The 24,208-nt window shown below is 29.6% G+C and overlaps 1 protein-coding gene across 16 annotated transcripts in view; it reads right to left on the minus strand.

Moving 5' to 3' along the window:
• The window catches only part of trol (terribly reduced optic lobes), a gene marked incomplete at its 3' end in the record, with an annotated part of 722,946 nt that overhangs the window by 106,301 nt on the left and 592,437 nt on the right, over positions 1–24,208 (minus strand). For 7 of the 16 annotated variants that reach the window (XM_067047427.1, XM_067047422.1, XM_067047433.1 and 4 more), the window contains 5 exon segments: positions 2,093–2,215; positions 3,779–3,892; positions 9,070–9,180; positions 9,432–9,545; positions 12,432–12,566. In XM_067047427.1, coding sequence (XP_066903528.1) covers positions 2,093–2,215; positions 3,779–3,892; positions 9,070–9,180; positions 9,432–9,545; positions 12,432–12,566 — 597 coding nt within the window. 16 annotated transcript variants of the gene reach the window in all.

Consider the following 24,208-nt stretch of genomic DNA (forward strand, 5'->3'; position numbering starts at 1 on the left):
ATAATAAAAAAATAAGTAATAATAAAAAAATATGTAATTACAAATAAATTTTGATTTTTTATGTTCTTCACCTCACAGACAATCTTCTCCTTATATCAAGATTAACATTAAACAACTGGCAAGTACTTCTAAGGCTAATTTTAATGATTTTATTGAAGTATCCAATCATCTAATTTTGTAGAACTGTGATAAGATATTTTGAGATACAAAAGGAAAAAAATCAAAACTTGAAAATTTTTAAGAACCCAAAATATATGAATAATTCGAGGATTTATTTTTTTCGGAAACTTTGAACTTAAATTATATTGTTTTAGTACCTGCTGAGGGATTAAGGATGGGTATCAGAAGGTGAATCCTCAATAATCCTAAAAGAATAATCCTCAAACTATACTAAATTTTGGGGCTCCTGAAAATTTAATTTAATTTTGAATCATCCTTCCCCCCTTCAGATCTCTCATACATACAAGGCATACAAAAAATAAAATCCAATATCTGAAATATGAGTATAATCAAACTTTTAAATTAAAGAGGAGAGCTTTAATGTAATAGTACACTTTCCATGCCCTTCAGTTCAGTTATTAACTGTTACTGAAAGGTTTACAGCATAATTTTGTGCATTCCAAATTTTCTCAGCTACCAGCTATCACAAACCTCTTTCAGTGCTTCTGCTGATATATTTGAAAGTTAATTCTTTGTTTATATTAAGAATAATGAAAAATTACATTTCAAGACTATGGTCTAATCATGAATTTTTTAAAAATCATAGTTGAGTTTTGGTATTCCTCACCACCCCTACTTTTTAAAACTACAAATCTGATAATGTAAAGTTTTAAAGTATTTTTTATTTATATACTTTGCTTAACATCAAGCTTCTCCATATTATTTTCTTTTATTATAAAATGGAGTTTTGAGTGCCTACCCAAGACGAAGAACATTGGTTTCAGTAATAAATGAACATGGAAGATAATGGCGTTTATATGAAAACCAAGGGCAAAAGATCTGACAATGGATGTGACAAAATGAAAAATATTCCTTTTTTTTTCTTAAAAATTTTATTATATACTCAAAACTGATTCAAGCAGAGAGAAACCAGAAGAAAAGTTTATGATATTAATGATGTTTGTGATAAACCTACAGATTAATAATATGCCTATTTGATTTTGAAAAAGAATACATTTGTCAAGTATGGTAGTTTTTGATCAATTCAGAAAAATATGAAATGGGTCATATCTCTGTGTTTGATAACATCACTGTAAACTATGGATATTGGAACCATTTAAAATAAACATGCATAGATGGATAAAAAACAACTCTTTAATATTAATTTATGTTTTTCCTGTATCTAACATAATTCTCAAAAAACAGTTGAAGCTTCATTTTATATCATGTAACAAATATTTAAAAAATGTAATAATTTTGGACCATATTAATATGATAGTAGGGTGTACAGATAATATGGCCATTGATAATCTGATATATGATGAAATTATTAAAAAAAAATCATAGTTCGAAATAAATTTCATTTTTTAATCAACCAGTCCAGATGCCTAAACAGATAGAATAATTTTTCTATCATTAAATAAACAAAAATATTAAACTAATGTCAAGAACTGAAAGTGATTATCTGCTTATTCCAAACCGAATTTACAACTTTCGTTTAAATTTTGGATAATATAAATAAAGCTCTTTACACAAAATAATACTTTTCTCTATCAAAAAGAATAATTCAGAAAAAAAAATGTTTTAAAGATAATACAAGTTATATCTAAAAATTACCAAATAGATTCATTTTCTCTAAATAATTACAAATAAATATTTTTTAAAAAGGTGATTTAATGATTTTGGATAGAAAATTCAATAAATGGTTTGCTTTAAATATGAGAGTTTGTATTTTTGTTGAGTCTACAACCTGCCAGAAAAAAAAGTAAAGATTGGTTAATTTCATTATTATTGTTAAATTGTTAAACATTCCGCACACACTGCTAATTCATAACAAAATGATATAATTATAAACCATACACCAGTAATACATAACTAATTTAATACTAACATCATTTATAATATGGTAAAGAAAAAAAAATAAGTGACTTACAATACTCATCAGATTCATCCCTGCAATCAAGACGTCCATCGCAACGTTTCCAATCAACAGAACATTGTTCTCCAGGAATACAAGAACTCCCTCCGATTGTACAATTGGGATCACGTATAATAACTATAACCACATGCTTGTCAGATACTAAACTAATGTAATGTGGCCAAACCAAACGCATAGAAAATCTATTTCATTTAAAGTGATAAAATAAAAGGAATGTAAGCAAAAAACTAAAGAGTTAAGAAAATCTTTCCAAAATAGATTAATAAGAAGGACTTTTTTAAAAAAAAAAGAACTTCCTAAATAAATATAAAGAATAAAGACTAGATTCCCTAGCAAAAGAAATTTTTTTTTTTAATCAGGGTGTCTTCAATCTTGTAGATTCTTTCAGTCCCCAACTTTTCCCTGTCTTGAATAAAATTCTCTATTCCTTTCCCCAAAAAAAAATAAAATGAAAAAAAAAATAGAAGTATTTATTGATAGATTGTCAACTATAAAGAAAATACAAATTTTATCTAGTATCTAGTAAAATGTAAAAGTAATACAACATAATAATGTATATTTGCAATGTATTTTAGAAAAACAGTGTTAATAACGTGCAAATTGGATAGTCAAGAATACTTGAAGGAATTACATAATTTTGATCCATATTCACTTCATCAGCTAAATCTTGATTTTTATTTGTTTCAGCGGTAACATTTGGAGTAAACAAAACCTTGATTTATTTGTTTAGTCTTATTTATTCTTTATGATTATGCAATTCCTTAATTGAAAGTTTATATTATATCCACTTCATTTTAGAATGTTTCAAGCTAGAAATACTTTTATATCTTGTTTTTACATATAAATTAAAAAACAGCTCTAAATGGAATGAATCGATTCTCAAGATAGTCAAGAATGAAAAAAAAATTTAAATTATGTTAAAATTAAGTCTTAGACTTTGGTCTAACCACACTGTAACAGTTGGAATGCACAGGTTGGTTTGAAGGTCTTGTTTGAAATGTAGAGTGGTAAGTTCATTTTCAGTCTTAAAAATTGTAATTGGATTTCGAACTGTTTGTCTTTTTAGCAGGTTCATAAATCTGGCAAGAGTAAGTTCATATATGTTTTAGTAAATAATTAAATTAAGTTTTTGTCTGAAAGATGATTTAGAATGTCTGCGTAGTATGGAATGTAATAGTCTCAATCGGAAGTTTAGCATTTTATGTTTTGTTTTGACATGTAAGCTCCAAGTCAACCTTATGTCCAAAAAAAATTGTCCCAATTATGTTACTGATTTATTTGAGGTGTCAGGATTTGTCTTAGTATACTGGAGGGTAAGTTTCATGGCAGAGTGTACAAGTTACATGTTATGACTTGTCATGGTTAACTTTTAATGCCCATTGCGTACACCAGGTTTGTATATTGTATAGGTGTCTTACTAATTGTATAGTGATTCTTACTAAGCTTGTGATCTGAGATTAATTTTGTTTATCTCAGATCACTTAAGAATTTACAGAAATGTCATATGTTTTTATAATTATAAAGTTTCAATTTATAGAAATGTTTATCATGCCAAAATATATATTGTAATTATGTTCTATTATGGAAGTATATTTTCCAGTGAAATTGAAATAAATGAATATTTTTTGGGCGTTTGGAATGGCCAACTATAACACTTAAGGGCTAGGCCTGATGTCTTACCATTATCACAATCCTTTTCATCACTCATGTCATTGCAGTCGGATTGATTATCACACCTTTTCTTCATTGGGATGCAATGATTGTTCTCGCATTTAAACCAATCGTCAGGGCACACTAAACCATGCATAAACAAATAAACATGCTCAAAAGCGGAACACACTCTCACAGCAATGTACAAATAGGGTAATTTCAGATCGGAAAATTTAATATTATTAGCTGAATAAATTAGGAATTTCAAGAGTTTCAGAATTATAACTCTATTTTTGCTCATAATAAATTATTAATGTCAGTATTGATATTATTGAAAAAAAATAAACTTGATATTTTTGCTGATTCCCATCAACAGAATTAACTTATTCCTTTCGACAGGTTTACATAAATAATCCACGGACAAAGGAACTATAAAGTATTTTCAATGTCTCTTCTAGAGTTTTTACTATTTATATTTGTAATAAGTTTTACTTATACCCAGATCTGCAGTCAGAGGAAGCAAAAGACTTCAAATGGAGTAAAAAAAAATATGTATACAGTCAAAAAGTTTGTTGAACAAATACATACAAATAAAAAAAAACCATTTTACTTTAAAATAATAAATGTCACCTACTTTCATTATATCTCGATAATGTAGTAATGAGTTTCCTTATAATTTTTTCAATATTATTTAAAAAAAGAATAAAAGGTTTGAAACATGGAGTCGAAGGGGTTCGGCAGTATTATTTCTCCCTGGCTCAGACCCAGCTGATGTCAGCCCACATTTAGTATATAAATTTATAATTTATTAAAATATATTCATAATATAAACAGTTTTTATTGCACTTTTTTTTAAAGTTCAAAACAGACCATGAATAGAAGGATAATGAAAATGGGTTTATTATGATATTATATTATTTTACAAGAATAAGCTGAGTAATCCTATGATTACAAAGGATATAAACAAAACTTTGAAGGGAGAGGGTGTTCCATCAAAAAGCATAAAGCCATAACCAGTTAGAAAAAAATTTAACTTCACTAATAAAAAAAAAAAATGCTAAATTTCAGCAAAGCTATAATAAACATATCTCCATTCTTTTACTATTAAGTTCAAATAAATTGTAAAATAACAAATTTTAAACAAAATAAATATTTATTGTATTTCATAAAAACTATAATTACTTAAAGGATTCAATAATAAAAATAATCCTTTAAATAGAAAATATGAAATTATAAAAGTAAATCAATAGATGTTAATCACTAGACAACACAACACAAAATTTTTAAAAAATGAAAAAGTAAAATAATGAAAATTAAAAAGTTAAAGAAGAATGGAAATATACATTTAAGATTAGTAGGGTTAAGCACATGCGATAGTAACTCTGTAATCTTTGTACAGAAAATTTTGAAGAGTAGACAATTTACAGGAAGAAAAGTTTATATTTAAATTAAATATATTATTTCAATTTCTTGAGACAAGGTAATTATTTATTAAATAAATCAAAACTTGTATCCTTTTTTGTCTCAACACCTCAAGGACATCTTCAATTATAATTTTTTTTTTCGGCTAAGACTCCCATTGGAGTCTTATACTGCCTAACCATGGTTGGGGGTCAAAGTTCTTCATTTTGTGGGACCGCCACTCAATGAAAAAAGTCAACGTCCCAGGCCGGATTCGAACTGGCACTGCCAATAGACATCAAATTGGTAAGACTGTGTCTTAACCACTGAGCTACAGGCGGCCCACTTATAATTTCTTCCTCGCATTAAATTTAGAGTTACTTTTGCAGGCTATTCTGCCCAGGTCATTCATTAATTATAAGTTAAAAACATATGTTTTAAATTTAAAATCATAAATATTTAATTATTCTTATATAAGATTATCCACACAAATTCACTACCATATACACAAACCATTTATTCAATGGTGATTTATGATTTATTATGATAAATGGTTTGTGTATATGGTAGTGAATTTGTGTGGATAATCTTAAATAAGAATAATTAAATATTTATGATTTTAAATTTAAAAAGATAGGTTTTTAACTTATAATTAATGAATGACCTGGGCAGAATAGCCTGCAAAAGTAACTCTAAATTTAATGTGAGGAAGAAATTATAATTGAAAATGTCCTTGAGGATGACTAAAATGGCCGAAACGTTGGACTGGTGAAAAATAAAAAGTGTTGAGACAAAAAAGGATACAAGTTTTGATTTATTTAATTCATATTTAAAGATTAAGAATAATTTGATGTGATTGTTTTTGTAAAAACAAAATACAATATTAGAAAATTAATAGCTATTTTTGAAAAAGAAGACTTTCAAATTTTTGAAGTGATCATGTTTTAATCTATAATAACTGAGAACAATTTATTTCATTAATGAAGTAACTAGAGAAAATAACACCATTTGGAATATTGAATGTTTAAAATGACTTTAACTACAGAAAAATAACTTAAAATTTTATTCATTAGTTACATTCTGCATAGAACAGTATTCCAAAAGTGTTTATAATTCAAAGTTTCTTTCATGATCTAATTTACTGTAATCTTTTTGGTTAATGATGATTTGGGTAATGAATCTTTGTAATTGACAAATCGTCAATATCAAAATAATTGACAAAAAAAAAAGTAATCCTTTCCTCTCTCAACATTTAAGGTATTTGGTTTCAAGCTATATAGAAATCAAAAATGAAATAAAAAAAAAAAAAAAAAATAATTGCAAATTCAACTGTGTTTTTCCAAGATAACTGGGCTTTTTTTTTTCTCTTTTTTTTATTACTTATTTATTTTTTAAGTCATAAGTCACATAAAAATGATCATCAGACATTACCATACAGAAGATTCCTACCTCCTCATCTGCAGCTTTCTTCCGAGACTACTTCAGTGTCAAAACAAAATAATGCCTCAGTGTAATCCTTAGAACTCAAGATTTATAATACTCATTTCTTAGCCATGAGATATTATTCAGAAGATGGAAAAATAATTTTTTTTTTAAACAAACAAACAGAAAATCCATTATTATCTCCTGACGTTTCCATAGATTCCGCCAATCTTAACTTTTAAAAACCAATCAGTTACTTACATCCTCTTTTATTTCTCCTTATTTTGATTATGGTTGCCTGGTTTATGGAGGGCTCACTGATGAACTTTAGGAAAAATTAAAGAGTTATGAATTGCTTTATAAGATTTATTTTGGGGGTTCCATGACACATGTATATCTCTGGCTATTATTTTACAATGGATTTATCCTTGGCTATAAATTTCCTTTTTTTTGGGTTTTTCCAATTGCAATCCTTAAGAAATAATAAATCTTCTAATATCACTGAATTCCTTATCTTGCATTCCTCTATTCACTCCTTGAACACCAGGATCCAACCAATAAATATTTATATCATCACATAGAACTGTTTCCTTTGACAGGTCCTTTCTTGTCCTTTGAAATTTCTTACCAACTCCTATCCATAATATCTTTCCTAACTTCCTTCAACATTCAGCTATTTCTCTATCTACTCAAATCTCAATCTTCTGATGAAATATAAAATTTATATATACAGAATCTGATAATTATTAATAAAACCGCTTTATATACCAAGGGTATAGGCTAGACCAGAGCCCACCTTGAACATTTTTCCAGTCTGTGAGGTTTATCACACTTTCACAAAATATATTTATTTTATAATGGTCAAAGTAAATCTGATATTAGCAGGTTCTATGTTTCACTCTTAAGTAACCTCAGTGATACAATTAACATTTGAAGATAGGCACAGTAGATGTTTGATAGCAGAGCAGTCTCTCAGTTTCAAGTGAAAATTTGCATTTTGGTTTTATATATTTCTTGTGAATGTGCTTTCATTACATTTATTATTATATTATCTTTGTTTACATGTAACAATAATAACTATATATTCAATTTTTCACTCCAATAAATGTCTATAGTGGGTCTGAATCAAATATGGCGATATATAATTTTGTGTGCAGCCTACAGAGCTATGATTCATTTCCAAAGTGGCCTGCAAGATCATTTGGGTGGGCACCCCTGCGCTGGACCATAACCAATAATTTATGTTCACTTGGTCCTAGAATAAAGATTGTTTTTCATTTCATTTATATCTTTTCCCCAATGCATTTGCCCTCCTTTGTATTAAATGAGCTGAAATTCAAAAATGTAATCTAAGCGGTTGAGCTCAGCAGCTCACTCTTTTTGTTTCTTTTTTATTATTGTAAGGAAAGGATAAACTAATCCTTTTAGTAAATCTATCTTTTAAAAATAATAAATTATTCTTTTTTATGCAACAATTTTCTTAGTAACGCTTGCCAAGCCATGCCTCCCTAAACCCTGAATTAGTCTTATTTTACCTTTAAAACATTTATTTTAAAAGGGAAGAGGAGATTTAAGTTGAAAAATTAATTAAATTGAGGAAAGAAAAAGTTTACCAATTTTAGCCAATTAAAATTAATTAATTTAACAAATTCATTAGTTAAAGTAGTTAAAATTTTAAGTCATGTTGGATAATCAATATTTTTTTTTAGAATTTGCCTCAATATGGCAGTTTATTAGTTAAACATTTGTCAATTAGTTTTTAATTCTTTGTTATAATTAAAACTGAACAGGGAAATACATTTTAAATAGTTCATAGAATAAAATAAAGAAAATAATAATTATGTTTAATGGAAACCGCAAAGAAACTAACAAATTTTATAAATTAGTAATTGAACTTAGTTTTTCCTATTAGAATTATTTTATTCTATTTTTTTTAACAGTATCAGACTAAAATAAAACATAAATAAAAATGTATTGTTAAGCAAAAAGTAGTTATCAAAGTTTTGTTTCACAGTTAATAAAATTTATTTATTTCTATTCAACTATCTAAGACAGGGAAGTATGTTAATTGATGAAAATATTTTTTGAGATCTCACTTTTCACACATGAAGGGTTTTCAGAACCAGAAAAAGTGATTTATAAAATATGTCATTCTGAAAAAATTATAATTATCTTTGTCTGCTATCTTCATGGGTGGGTAGTAGGTATTTCATACTCATGAAGAACACAAAGTTTTTGAAAAAAATTTCTTGAATCAAGGAATTCAAAAGCAGCGTAAAGCAAAGAAGAATTTTCAACATGAAAGTCTAAACAATCAGATGGACATCACAAAACATCTTTTAACATGAGGAAAAGAAAAAAAAAGAGACAGATAAAAGAAATATATTGAAACATCAAATTGGAATAATGAGAACATGTAACATTTAAGAAAATGAGACGAACACAAGAGTTGTGAAAACACATAGAATATGACTATAAGAGAAATACAATAAACTTACGGCAGTCACGTTCATCTGAATTATCTAAACAATCTGATATCGTGTTACACCTCATGGAAAGATCTATACAAAGGCCATCATCACATCTCCACTGATTTACTTGACAAACACCTTAAATTGATCGTAAAACCATAATTCAATATTATCTAACATATTGAATTGTAAAGATGAATATTAAGAAAAAAGATCACAAATCCTGTCAATGTATTGATTCTCCTAATTGTTTAAATATTATAATAATAACTAGACTTATTTAGTCCACAGAATGAAAAAATTAAATAAAAATTTAAAAACGGATAATAAGCTACAATGTTGCATTCCAGATACAAACATAGTGAATGATAAAATACTTTTGACCCTACCTGGTGGGCAATCGTATTCGTCCGATTGGTCACGACATTCATAAGTTCGATTACATCGTGCACTCTCAGGAACACATTCACCACTGCGGCATTTAAAGCTGTTACTAGGGCAATCTATGAAAAAAAAAAAATTAAAAAATTATAATTAAAAAAAAAATAAAACAGAAATACATCGATTAATTTCAAACACATCATATCCATATTTGAAATCCATTAAAATCAAAATATTTGTTTCTCATATTACCTAGTAACATCACACAAATACTTTATTTACATATAGATTAATTTAAAAATAATAATTTATAGAGTAAAGTTCTCTAGAGATTGAATGAGATCTTTTTTATCTACTGTCATTTTATAGGTGTTGACACAGTGTATCCCAATAAGAATGGACATTCTTCTTCACATTCAACATAAATTCACAGTAAAATTCATGTTAAGTCACATGGAGATGCAACAGGGGATGGATTCAAATTTGAAAATTTTTCATGAAACACAAAAATATGCATAATGCTGGGGATTGTTTTTTTGAGACAATAATTATTGGAATATTAGTTTTTCAAACATACCAGAAATATATTTGTACAATACTGAACTGTTCTAAATACTATATTTTTAAATAAACTGAATTTATTCCATCCAAAGAAAATTTTTACATAGTTTTCAAAATATATTTTTTAAAGCAGTCACCTTAAAGTATTTTAATTTTTTTTTTCTAGGTAATTGAATACTCTGAAGATTAATTTTTTAAAGCTGAAAATAAAAAGGCTGTATAATATATATATCTTAAAAAGAATGTTTCAGCTAAGAAGCCATACTAATTTATGACTTGTGTTATTTAATTAAATAGTGTCCATTTTTCAATATATTTGATGATGGGTTTATATATGAAATGTTTGTTGTTTTAAAGAAAAGTATTCAAAACTATAAAATGTAGTGGGGGAATAATATGGTAATAATATGAAAACAATTTTCAGATTATTTCCTTGATAATGACCTAAGAGTCAAAACGTAGAAGAATTGAAATGAACATAATTGAGAGTAAAAGGATCAATTCAATATCATCAATTATTAACCACACTCAAAAAATTGATTAAAAAATATTAAATTAGAAAAAGAAAAATATAAATTTGGTAAAATATTGAGCAGCCTTTTCCTTATAGGAATTGCAACCCTCACGTTGAACAAAAAAAATAATCACAATCCAATCCAAATTAGATAGGATTAAGTATGACTATGCCCAGACTTCCGACTGGGCAGAAAATAGTTTTCTGTTACACTGTAGCTGTGAGTCAACCCTATGGGTTCTGGAGACCTCCTTGGGTCTACCCAGCCTCATAAAGTGGGCACCCTTAATTTGTAAAAATGTGGCGGTCAAGCATGATTCTGACCAAATCGCCTCCTTGTACAACCATTGGTCTAGTAACAGTACTTCCTTACAAAGTACTGCACCCTTAACCATTCATGGGTTGTTGCAGTATAGTAAGTATGACTTGAGAGGTTAAGGGTGAACAACCTTAAAGGGATGGCTGCGTAGTCCGGAAAATATTTTAAATAGTGATGAAAATGAATTAATTTCTTTTTGTATCTCCACACTTCATACAGCACAATGAAAAATTTATTTATTTTTACAAAGTCATTGAAGATTCTAATACAGTTATTAGATAAAAATGTTAATAAATATAGTTTTGTATCTATATGTATATATAAATTATATACTTTGTTTTTATATTTTAATTATAATATTTTATATAAGAAAAAATTTCTGGGTGTGGTCAAAAAACAACTCAAATAGTACAAAACTATTTTTTAAGTGGAAACGTTTGACCCACTTCGCAGGGCTTCATCAGAGCTAAAAACAAGGTACAAAAAATAAAAATATTGTAAACAGTGTAAGAGTATAAGACGAAATGAAACAAAAATTAAACTAAGGTATAGCTAAAACAATATGTGAAAAGTTATATAAAAATTAGACAAAGCGAATTAAAGAAAATAGAAATAAGATAGGTACAGAGATAATTATGAATAAAAAATAAATACAAATATTAATAAATATTAGACATAAAATGAACAGGTTGAATAATAACAAATACAAAAATAGGTACAAGAAAAATAAAACAAATGAAGCACAAACTAAAAGGCAAGGAAATAAGAAATTATCTTTTATATATTTAGTTTTTGTATTTTATTTTTAGCTCTGATGAAGCCCTGCAAAGTGGGGTGAAACTTTGGTCTTTAATACATCATTTTATACTATTTAGTTCCTTTTTGACCACACCTGGACCTTCCTTATATTAATTACACATAACCAATCAACAATCTTCCAATGATTTCTTCATACTTGAAGGTTTTTTTCCACCCAACTTCAAATTCAACCTTATTCCTCCAATCTTTGAATCTTAATATGTATACATAATATAAAGCGGTATTTGATACTTTATCTTTCCATAATGTACCATGTCTACTCTACTTTACTTTACATCGAGTCTCTCATTTCATCTTTAATTTCATAATTCTTCTTATACCTATTTTTTTTATATGATCATAGCATCTTGATTTCCTTTCTTTGATCAAATATTGACCAAAATATTTATTTATGAATATTTCTCTTATTGTACAATTTCTAAGATGCTCCATTGTTTAAGCCTTCAATGTTCTATAGAAATCTTTTAGCTATTAGTCATATTCTTTGATTTATATCTATTTTATTGTATAGCAAAATAATGCTGTTCCTGAAAATATACTGAGACAAAACAAAAAATAAATAAATAAAATAAATGTAAAGAGTGTCACTGATTTCAACAATCACGAACTTCTTTCGAAAGGAAAAGAGACATAACTTTTTAAGTGTGATAATAAGTGTTAGTTTGGACATTTTATATTTTATTCTTAGTTATATTAATCCAGTCCATGCAAAACAGACAAAAATGGAGATTAGTAGTTTAGGAGATAAGGAAGCAAGACACCAAAAGTTTAAAATTTAATGACAAAATGTCGCACCACCACTTGGGCAATTCAATTCATCACTGCTGTCTGCACAGTCCGGTTGTCCATCACATACAGATGACTTGGGGACGCACTGAGAGCTGTTAAAGCAGGTGAACTCGTTTTCTGGGTCGCACACTTTGGGATACGCTGTGATATAAGAAGATTTAATAGTTTTTGGATCCCTTATAATGTAATAATAAATAATACACAAATAAATAAACTAAACTGAATTGTGAAAAATAAATATTGAAATAAAAATATAATTGAAAAAATAAAAGGAAATTATTATGCATTAACATCCAATGATGGAATTATTGGGTAACATATTGAATTATCTATGATTTCATTAATAAATGAATCACTTGTAATTTCATATTTCCTTAATGAATTGTGCAATTAAAATTTTACAATAAGATAACAGGTAGGTTTCTAATGCAGAGGGCTAATCGATATTTCAAAATAATAAAATATCTTATTCTTAATAGGAATATCTTCTTTTAATATACCTAAATAGCAGAGAGAAGGAGTTATTTTAAGATTACCAATCTATCATTGTAACTTCTATTAGGAGAGCTCATTAAAAAATAAATTTAGAATTAATACCTCATGTTACAATCAAATTTGCGAGCTTTTAGTAGAGTGATGTTTATTATTATTGTTTTAATAATTTATTTCTAATAATTAAAATTATTCAATAATCATAATATTATAACTATAATTATTACAATAGTTAGGTGTATCCTCTGCCTGAGATTAAGCCCCCACATTATCAACTGATAAAAGTAAATCTAATTGATATAATAACCAAGGAAAACCAACTAGCCCGATCTGGTAATAAAGACATATTTAAAAAAATATTACTTTTGGTTCCTTAAATGTTTAATAATTTTTTTTTAATTTATATACATATTATATTTTTTTAATAATAATTTTTTACACAATTATTTACGAATTATTATATATGTCTCTACCCCTCTACTGGTCACACATTTGTCGCGTATTTCTTGACAAAGAAGGTGGCAACATGTTCTTAAGCGACGATGAATTGGGTACATTTCTACCGACACTGTTCATTCGAACCTTAAACAAAGCGAACTGTAAAACTGACAGAGAGAAACAGAAGGAATGAGATGTTGCCAGAAATAATCCAGGCATTGTCTTTAAGCTATGACGGCGCCGGAAAATTTTTCTCTTCAATCCATTATCGTCGGTGAGAAATGATGACCGGGGATCAACTCGCTGTCTCCAAGCAGCTACTCATCAACCAGTTCAAACCCGTCTCCCTAATCCGAAAGGAAAATGATACAACCCTTCTCAAACTTTTGTGCGTCACGCCTTGGATAAAACGGTGACGTAATTAAAGGAATATCTTAAAGTTTCGCAATGTATGTTATGACATAAATCATATAAAAAACCACTGGAATAGCGAGGAAAGTGAAGTTATCAATTCTAAAAATAAAGAAATCAAATCCGAGATATTGGAAAAATGTCGGTACATAGAAATATGGATAATTTCAAATATATAATACATCGTAGTATAGATATTAAAATTTAATCATAGGAAACCTATATTTTTGAGAAAATAAATATATTTCGATAAGTTTTAGTATTTCATTCAATATCGATTTTCTTCCTTCCTCTCTCATGTTTTAGAAATTTAATTTATTTTTTCTCTTGCTCAAAGTTATTTTTTGTTATATATATAAATAAAGTTTATTTAAAATATGTTAATATTTAATTATTGACATTAACGCTATCATAAATCTAAGAAATGTTAATTTATATTTCCCTATCTTTAAATGAAAAGAGAAACCTCTTTTACTTTTCCCCTTTTCAAATTTTAAAAATATCGAGGTTGGATATATTGAAATATCGATATTTTTTATTAGTATATCCCGAGGAGGAAGTAGTATTATAGAGGAGGTAAGTTTCTAGGAAAAGTGAAGCAAAAAATGCAGGCCTTATGATGAACTTCAGGGGCGTGGTAGAGGAGTAAGAGCCAATCACCGTCGGCCTTATATAAGTTTAGGTAAGAATAACGGATATTCATATTAACCTCAACGTAAGGTCCCGAGGGCGTGGCCAACCCACCACTTTTCGAATTCAATTTTGCTTTAAAGGAGAGTAGGGTATGCCCCCATAGTATATCAAGTACTATTTCAAGATATATAGAAACAGCACTAGTTCTCAAAGCAAGCTTCAACGGCATGATTTCATTCAAATTTTAAACTCAATTATACAGAATGCTACAGATTAGGATCCGTTGAGGAGTTGCTCCCCTTTTTGAGAGAGTGTAGCGAGCGGAAGTAGACAGCTGTATTAAAGCAGTAATAATAATGGTATAATAGCGATTCTCGAACAAAAAAGGAATTTTCAAGTCCAACTTAAAACCTAAAATTAATTATATTGCAATGTTTTACTTAGAAAGAGTACTACGATTCTTATTTTCGTGGCTGTCCCAGAGCAACCATTTTTTCATAACTAAATATACCTTAATCTGCATACATCTCACGTTGAAAAAGTCTTTTCTGTAACCAGGCTTCAATTGAAAGGTTATAAACATTATTTCAATCAATGTTCTATCATATCAACAGAATTCAATATTAAATGATTTTATGAAATGCATTTTAACATTGCTGTGGATGTGTGAATATGATTTGTAAGTAAGTTTTAGATTTCCCACCATTAGAGTTTGTTTTGGAAACTAGTAGAGAATTATATGATAGAGTTTATGTAGAAAATCATCGATGTTTTCTTCGTTATTTAGAATCCTAAATAAAACACAAATATAACATCGGAAAATGTTGCAGAGAAGTTGGTCCAGATGAGAGGGAGATATAAGGATTAGAAGAGACAGTAATGGCCGACCTATCTGTAAAAATCTCAGCTAATCCCTCTCTCTTCGCTATCAACACGTCCTCGGCAATTAAACACAGTCACAGCTGTTTTTCTTCTTTTTTTTTTTTTTTTTGAAATTTTTATCTTATTGATTGTTTTACTTTTAGCAAACTATAACTATCTTAACAATTGGGCCGCCCATAGCCCAGTGGTTAAGACACAGTCTTACCAATTTGATGTCAATTGGCGGTGCCGGTTCGAATCCGGCCTTGTGGACGTTGACTTTTTTCATTGAGTGGCGGTCCCACAAAATAAAGAACTTTGACCCCCAACCATGGTTAGGCAGTATAGGACTCCAATGGGAGTCTTGGCCGAAAAAAAAATGATTATCTTAACAATTCCTGCGCATCTCCCTCAAATGTGTTCGCGAGCGTTGATGATTAAGGATTTGCCAGACTGTCTTCATCAATACTACGTTTGTAAAAAAAAGCTAATATTTGATATCGTTCCGTCTGAATAAGTAAAACAGTGAGGAAACTTATTGCTTGTTACGCATTTGTAGTCGGGGCCACTTTAATTAACAGAAGAAAGGAAAAACGTATAGTAAAACACAAAATTCCAGGCAATTTCTACCTGACTTAAGAATAAATGGTATGAGTGATTTATTTTAAAAAAAATCCATATGTTAGTCGAAGGTTTTGTATCATGAATTACTTCAATGGGGCCAAAAATTGTCAAGTAGGTTTGATACAAACTAGAGAGACAGTATACTTGTGGAGATAAGACATAATAACTTTTGGTTTTTTAGCTAAAGGAGATTTTTAAGAAGGAGTCGTGGGGGAATGCCCAATATTTTGAAAACTCAAAAACATGTGAAATTCAAGATTTGAAAAACTACTTTAAACCCCGAAAATTTTGATAAAACATTACTCGAAGAGGTTACAATACAGAAAATAGCTTATAGAAGCTATTTAAAGAAGTAAAGAAAAAAAAGTGTATCGTTAAAATCCAGGAAGGGTCAGGTGCTGAACCATGCACAGGAAGTACTGTTTCTTGAACAACGATTGTGCGGAGAGCTATTTTTTCATAATCACGTCCAACCCCCAGGTTTTTCTCTAAAAATGAGGTGAGGTGTAATCAAGCGGGGACCCACAGGGTTGACTCACGACTAAAGTAATAGAATAAATAATTATGTGCCACAGCCGGATTCGAACCCGGACCCAAGATTTAACAGTACGGCGCCTTACTCACAGAGCTATCCCGCTCCGTGTAAGTATTCGCTATCCCGAGTGAAAATGTATAGAAAGAAAAAATTAATGGAATATTACACAGATCTCTGGTAAGTTGGGAAATTCAATTAAAGTTTTTGGAAAATTTTATATTTTGTCCCCATCACCCAATTAGTTCTAGAAGTAACTTCCCTGGATGTAAGATTCCTTTTTCATTTACATGTAAGTGAACTTACTGAGTTAATGCTTAAGATAATTTTGTTCTGAGAAGAGGATTTAATTAAAAAATTAAGTCAACTAATCCAAACTGTTTTAAAAACACAGATTAACAAATAGAGAATGGTAAGGGATAATTTTATTGTTGGTATTTCATTACTAATCGGAAAGGAATGTTTTTATAACCCGATATTGTGTAATATTGCTTCCACTACAAGACAGCTTCAATGCTCAAATAGATAAATAACATTATTTAAAGAGCTGCTCAACTGGAACCTTTGATGACACAGACCATAAAGAAGTCTGCGAGGCGGGAGACGGCACGACATGACGGATACGATCCCTGAACAGACGTCGCGTGCCCGTGGCGGTGCCCCTGCACCGTGTGACACCACAGCCACTTTTTATATATTTCAATTTAATGCGCTAGATGTCGTATCTTCCTCGTCAGGGCATCTTCACCGCTATTTGTTCTCTGCTATAAGCTTTGATATTGGCCAAGGGAACTTAATATTCGTAGTTATTTTCAAATATAATGCAGTAGAGCGATGTTAAAGTTGAAAATCTAATGCGATACACGCATCATATACTTTCATTCACCATAGGCCAGCAATCCAGTAACTTAAAAGTAAGAATTTACAAAACTATAATCCTTTCTGCGGTTCTTGCCTCTAGCATAACGGGAAGAAAACCGCTTTAAGGTTTTTGAAAATAAAGTGTTGCTTAAAATATTAGGACCAAAGGTTAACACAACGTCGAATTCAGAGAACTGCACCGATAAATTTAATCCAGGTTATATTATTATGACGAATAATATGGGCATGAAAGATTGTAGGGCTTGGTAACGAATGGATCCTAAAATATTAATAACCCCTGATCCAACTAGTAGATCGAAGCGTAGAGCGCAACCTTTGGGTTTGCTAAGCCTTTATTATTATTATTATTATTATATAGGTTATTGAATGTAAAAATTGATAGTCACAACAACCATCGAAAATATTTCCGTTACGACTCAACATATAAGATATTAATGTCCATAAAATCTTTGGCTTGTCAACACTATATGATACATCCATATTATTATTCTTGTTACTAGAAATTTCATTTCATTACGGAAAATATTTCTCCTTTAGTTAGCTATGAAATTCTTTGATTTTTTATATTTATCAATATTATTATTTTTTACTACTATTACTCTTAGAGTTGGTGTCGAGCTATGTTTTTGTTTATGTGTTAGTAAACGTATTTTATGATAATAATTATATTTAAAATTAATAATTTCATCATTAATTCAGGTTTATTACCATACCTTATCAGAAAGTCGAAAATAAAATAAAAATTAACAATATCCAAAAAATATAAAATCTTTACTTTTAAAATATATTAAAAAAAAAACAACTGAATTATTTAATAAGAACCGAGCCTGAAGTTGGAACTTTTCAATGATTGTTTAAATGTCCATGTTATATGTTAAATGCAGAGAAACTCCTAGCGGATTTTGTGAGCAGCTTGTAATATTTACTAACTAATAAAATTGTCAACAGCTTCGTCACATCATCTTTCCTTGTTTATTCTCCTAGTTTTTTCCCCATTACTTTATTATTATTTTCATTCATTACTTTATTAGAGTTTAAAGACGCCCAAAACAAAAAAAAAAAACCCAAATCAAACACGAAAAACAAGCAGCTAACTTATCAAAACGACAACAGACAAAATGGTGTGAAACTTGGCTTGTCTGTTGCGTGACGTCATTCTCCATTTAGAAGGCCAATTAACAGACTCTCAACCTTGTTAAATGTTATATTGCTTTAACGTGTTAAAAGAAGCAAATAAACTAATACAAATAATTTAATACACTTAAAGGTGTATATAGTTAATAAAATATAGTTAAACTAAAGATCATGAATACATGAATATATAAATAATGATTTTATAAAAATTTTATAGTTATAATAGTATCAATTTCAGGACTAAAGATAATATAGATTTTATAATCAGGAAAAATAACTTATAAGAGGGTGTAACACATTTATAATGTGTAATGTAAATACGTATATATGTAAAAATAATTGTTTTTTCTCAATTCATAAAAAAACTTGTGAATAATGTAAACCTAAAATTACATGTAAAGGTTTATAAAATTTAACTTCTTCTAATATAATAATTTGTAGATAATGGACATTTTGTCCGAAACGTTGTCTAGGAAAATGTAGTAAAGAATATAAGAAATGTTAAGAGTTTTTTCATTGAAAAGAAAATTATAAATATGATTTTTAAAAACTTGAAGATGAGCCGAAATAGGATGTAAGAGAAGCGTATCATAAGTAATATGTAAAAAAGTGGTAAATTAATTAACGAGGTATAATAAATTACCGGGTAATTAGAAAGGACTGAAGAAAAGTCCGCTTGGTTGCTATTCACAATCCACCTTCTTGTTCATTACACAACTCACTCCTCTAATTAGAGTAAGTATTTCTCATCTGCGTTTTCTCTACACTCATAAAATTTCTGAATTATCTTCAACAGTTTTTGTCACATAGATACGTTTGCGTATGTATACAGGCTGTTTGAGGGTTCAGTCGCCAAACTGAAAATATAAATTAAGGACCTCAAAACAAAAAAAAAATTTCCTCTGAAGGTATGTCCGTAAACGCTTTGTTTAGGAGATACTCGTGCCTAAAGATTTTCATTAATTCATGTTATGAATTATTTACGTTATATGAAATAAATAAAACTTACTTATTTGTTATAACTACTCTATTAATCAAATGTAAACATTAAGATTCATATTGAATGTTGTTCAAAGTGAAGGTATGTCCGCAAACGCTTTGTTTAAGAGATGGAGTAGATAGAATACTAATATGGTCTTTTATCTCTAATTGTATAAAAACTATTAGCAACATAAGAATTAATACTATTTGGAATTAGCATTAGAACTGTCAATAACATTTATCAATTTGTAAGAGGCTTTCGCAGAGAATTCATCATTGTGCCTTCAATTTATACTAATGGTGAATATGCCGATATGGTGTTCGTGTACAGTTTTCGTAATGGTAATGCTAATGCTGCCCGTCGTGAATATGCCAGGCGATTTCCGAATAGAAGATTACCAAACAAGTCTATCTTTAGCTCCACGTCTCAACGTCTGAGAGAAACTGGTACATTTGCTATAATACCACGTGCTCATGGTATTTTTGACTCTTTGAACAAAGAAAGGATTGCGACCATATTACAATATTTTGATGATAATCCATCTGGCAGTGTACAAAGAGCTGGAGCATGATTAAACATTTCGCCAACTACAGTGTGGAGAATTCTCATTGCAGATCTACCCATGAATCTTAATGTTTACATTTAATTAACTAGTTAGAACAAATAAATAGGTTTTATTTATTTCATAAAATCTAAATAATTCATAACAATGAAAATCTTTAGGTGTGAATATCTCCAAAACAAAGCGTTTGCGGACATACCTTCAGAGATTTTTTTTTCTTGTTTTGAGGTCCTTAGTTCATATTTTCAGTTTTGTCACTTAACCTTGAAACATCCTGTACATACAGCGTAATCTTGGCAATTCCAACTAACTGCTGCAGGGGAAGAGTGTTCGTGTTACTGAAAAGTTCTAATTAAAGAAAAATAGTATACAAAAATTCAAAAATATGAATGTCCATATTTTATTTTTATTTATCAGTTTGAATTTTTAATAAATTAAACATAGCTAGTCTAGCCACTTGTCGTATTTTGGGCGGTCACACTTTTGTTGTCTTTTACATCCCCAGCAATAATAAATGATGATTTAATTCTTTAAAATTACACGATTGTTCATTCATAAGTGAAAAATTATAAATAAAATTTAAAAAATACTCTTTGCATGGATTTATTTATAATTTATAAGAAATGAGTTACTAACACAATTTGAATTATACAATTTTGTTTTTCTTTATTGCTACTTACAACTGTGAATTTACTAAATTTGATCTCAGTTATAATGGATTGATACAGGCGTTTAGAGAAACTACCCATTGGTAGCAATGCTATGTATCGAGGACATTATTACAACAATATGTCCTTTATTAAGGTTTTTCGCCATCTGTCCCTATACCTGTTCAGGTAGGAGCCTTTTGAGGAACCTTTTACTAAGTCCCTGGATATATACACATCTTTGTTTAGTTTGTCAAATTCCCTTATTTGATCTACCAATACTGAAGTGTTACAACAAAAACGACAGGTTTTGACGAAGGATCAGAATCACATTAAGCAGGTGCAGGCCCTTCCTGGACATGTCAAACTTTAGCACCCCCTCTCGGGTCTGGGGGGGGGGGCGCCTACCTAATGAGCGTTCTGTCACCTATGGCCAATGAGGAATTAGATTCAAAAATAAGATCCCCCCAAAATGGAAGTGGGAGAAAAGGGGCAGGCAAACTAAACCAGGAAAAAGGGCAGTGAAGAGGAAGACATAGACGAGAGAGGACCAGGCTTGAGAGAGGAGCAGAAGAAACAAGAGCGAAGAGGGACAAAATGCACTTCGACCAGACGAAATCGTAAGAGACCTGAACACGAGACCTGGACATCTAAATCCACGAGACCTGGACATCCCTTATGAACAAGACGACACCTACGGAACTACATCCCACGGCATGAATCAGCAGAAATAAGTATAAATTAAACAATAAGTAATAATGTAATAATCGATATTTTATGGCAACCATTTATCTGAATCATTACAATTATTATAATCATAGCAATAAATTGTAAATAAATACTTATGTCTCTTTATGTAGTTTCTATACTGTTATATAACCCAATATACAACCCCTTATTATATTATATAATTAATAGTAACAACATTTTTTAAATATAAAGGTATTTAATCGGTAAACTGGTAAACACACAAAAAGCCTTTGGAAAAGAATCCATAATAGTTTTTTAATTAACTTATTTTTGGATAATTGCCTTCAGCGATTATCCTGGCATCCCGATTAAATCTCAAGACAGTACATAGCACACTCTAATGACATTTTACATTAGCAGGTCTCGTGGCCATCTTCTTTTCAGGCGCCTCGGAGGATTGTTAGGAATGGAAGAGGAAGAAAGGTTAGAAACTAGTGGGTTTTGGTGGTTAGGGAGTTTATAATGGAAGGAATGAGATCTGGTTCGGATTAGATCGGTTACAAAAGGAACATTAAGGTATTTATGTATGATTTTATTTGTGACAAAGTATCTAAACTGTGTAAACATTTCCACTTTCGATTTTCACATATAATTTTACTATAGATCGGGAAGTTAAAAACATCCTTTACAAATGCACTATTTGAAAACAAAAATGTTATTATCTGCTGAGTTTTCTCAAAAATTTCTGTTTTTTTAACGCCAGTTCAGATTACTGGAGTGCACGGAGTAAAGTTCGGTTTACCGAGAATACGCTGTATTTTATCTTTGTAACATTTAAGTTAAGATACGCTCAAGAGGGCTACTTTGCTTTTTAAGAGATAACATTGGTCAAATGACGTCAGAAATTTTGCATTTCTGAGATATGCCAACCAGTGGTAGTGAAAGGTGCCAAAGTTAAACAGATTATGATTTAACGTTTGTATTTCTCGTAGAAAATAAATATTTTTGTGGAAGAACCACTTTGAAATCATTTTTCTAATACGAGATATAAAATAAGCAGTTTCAGTGTGTTTTATTTTCTCAACTCTCAGGACACTTTAGGCAAAAAAGGTTATGTGTCGATATTTTTTAATACCGAAAAAATAGGTGAGGGAAAAAACTGTGCACTTTTTTTTTTTTTTATTAGAACGTAAAATAATATTTATTATTCAAAATGAACGAATATGTTTAAGATAACAATAATTTACATATATAACAATATATATATAGTGTAATTTATAAATCTTTGCTATTTTAGAACAAATTTCTACTTGAGTAATTAACAAGTCTTTTATTGAGGAACATTAGGAGATAAAAAAAAAAGGAAAGAAGAAGGATGAAAGTCCTCCTCGGAAAATTTTTTTATTAAACCAATCGTAAGCTACTTTTTTAGTATTAGCGAACAGAGGAGGAATAAATCAATTTTTTTATTTTGTCATATTATAAGTTGCTACTTCCTTCAACTATCAGCTCATATTATTCCCCAGGGTAAGATTTATTTTGAAAATATATTTTAAGCAGCATATATTATGGTATATCATAGTATATACTTGTGTATATATAAATAGGCAACCATATTTATTATAAAAAATCTGTCTGTAGGTTGCTGTAATCGGTATTACGGGTACTGTACTCTTGTATCCTGTCCATTTCTACAGAAAATTTATGATTAAGTATTACGGGTAGTTACAATTTTGCATGCCCATCTTTAAGTTATATCATTAGAAAATTTACATTAAACTTATTGCGAATATTGTAGAATAACTTTCACAGGCCTATTCCTAAGTTATATCAATAGAAAATGTGAGCTTAAGTATTTCGGGCATTAAAGAACCAATTACGTGCTTATTCTTAAATTGTACCAATAGAAAGTTCATTAATAATTATTGGGAGTAATGTAGATTCATTACTACAAGCCGAAACCTAAGCTATATCGACAAAAAATTTATAATTAATTATTTCAGATATTGTAGAATCACTACCTAATATCCATTCTGAAGTCGGATCAATACATAAATTACTCTTAAGTATTTCGGGTACCCCTGTCGAATAGATCTGCTAACTTGTACTACATCTGGACAAACGACTAACCTGGAATCCTCACACAAGACTGAAAAGACACGAAATTGCACATCGCATTCGTCTTTTACAGCACTTACTGGACAAACCGTCTAAACTTGCAACTCATTACAAAAGACTGATCTACATGGCTGTGATAAGGCCAATCTGGACATATGGAGTTGAGCTTTGGGGGTTTACTAAACCTTGGAATTCCTCTCGTATCCAATCATTGCAATCCAAAATCCTTAGCAAAATCCTCAATGATCCTTACTTTGTCACAAATAAAATCATACATAAATACCTTAATGTTCCTTTTGTAACCGATCTAGCCCGAACCAGATATCACCTTTCCATTACAAACTCCCTAACTACCCAAACCCACTAGTTTCTAATCTTGATTCCTTTTCCATTCCTGACAATCCTTCGAGGCGCCTGAAAAGAAGATGGCCTACTAATGAGTAGTTTCTCTACACGCCTGTATCAATCCATTATAACTGAGACAAAATTTAGTAAATTTACAGTTGTAAGTAGCAATAAAGAAAAAAAGAAAGTATTTCGGGTATATTTGAACCACTTCCACATAATTATTCTTAAGCTATATCACTAGATGATTAACGATTTAGTATTAAGAATATTGTAGAATCACTTCTACGTGCCGATTCCTAAGTTACCTTAAAAAAAATTACCTTGAATGATTGGGGTATGAATAAATAATAAATAAGGATTAAAAAAACAAATGGTATGGAGAGAGAGAGAGAGAGAGAGAGAGAGAGAGAGAGAGAGAGAGAGAGAGAG

This window comes from Halyomorpha halys, unplaced genomic scaffold (assembly GCF_000696795.3).
Source record: "Halyomorpha halys isolate HHAL.00 unplaced genomic scaffold, Hhal_1.1 Scaffold696.1, whole genome shotgun sequence".
Classification (NCBI taxonomy): Eukaryota; Metazoa; Arthropoda; class Insecta; order Hemiptera; family Pentatomidae; genus Halyomorpha; species Halyomorpha halys.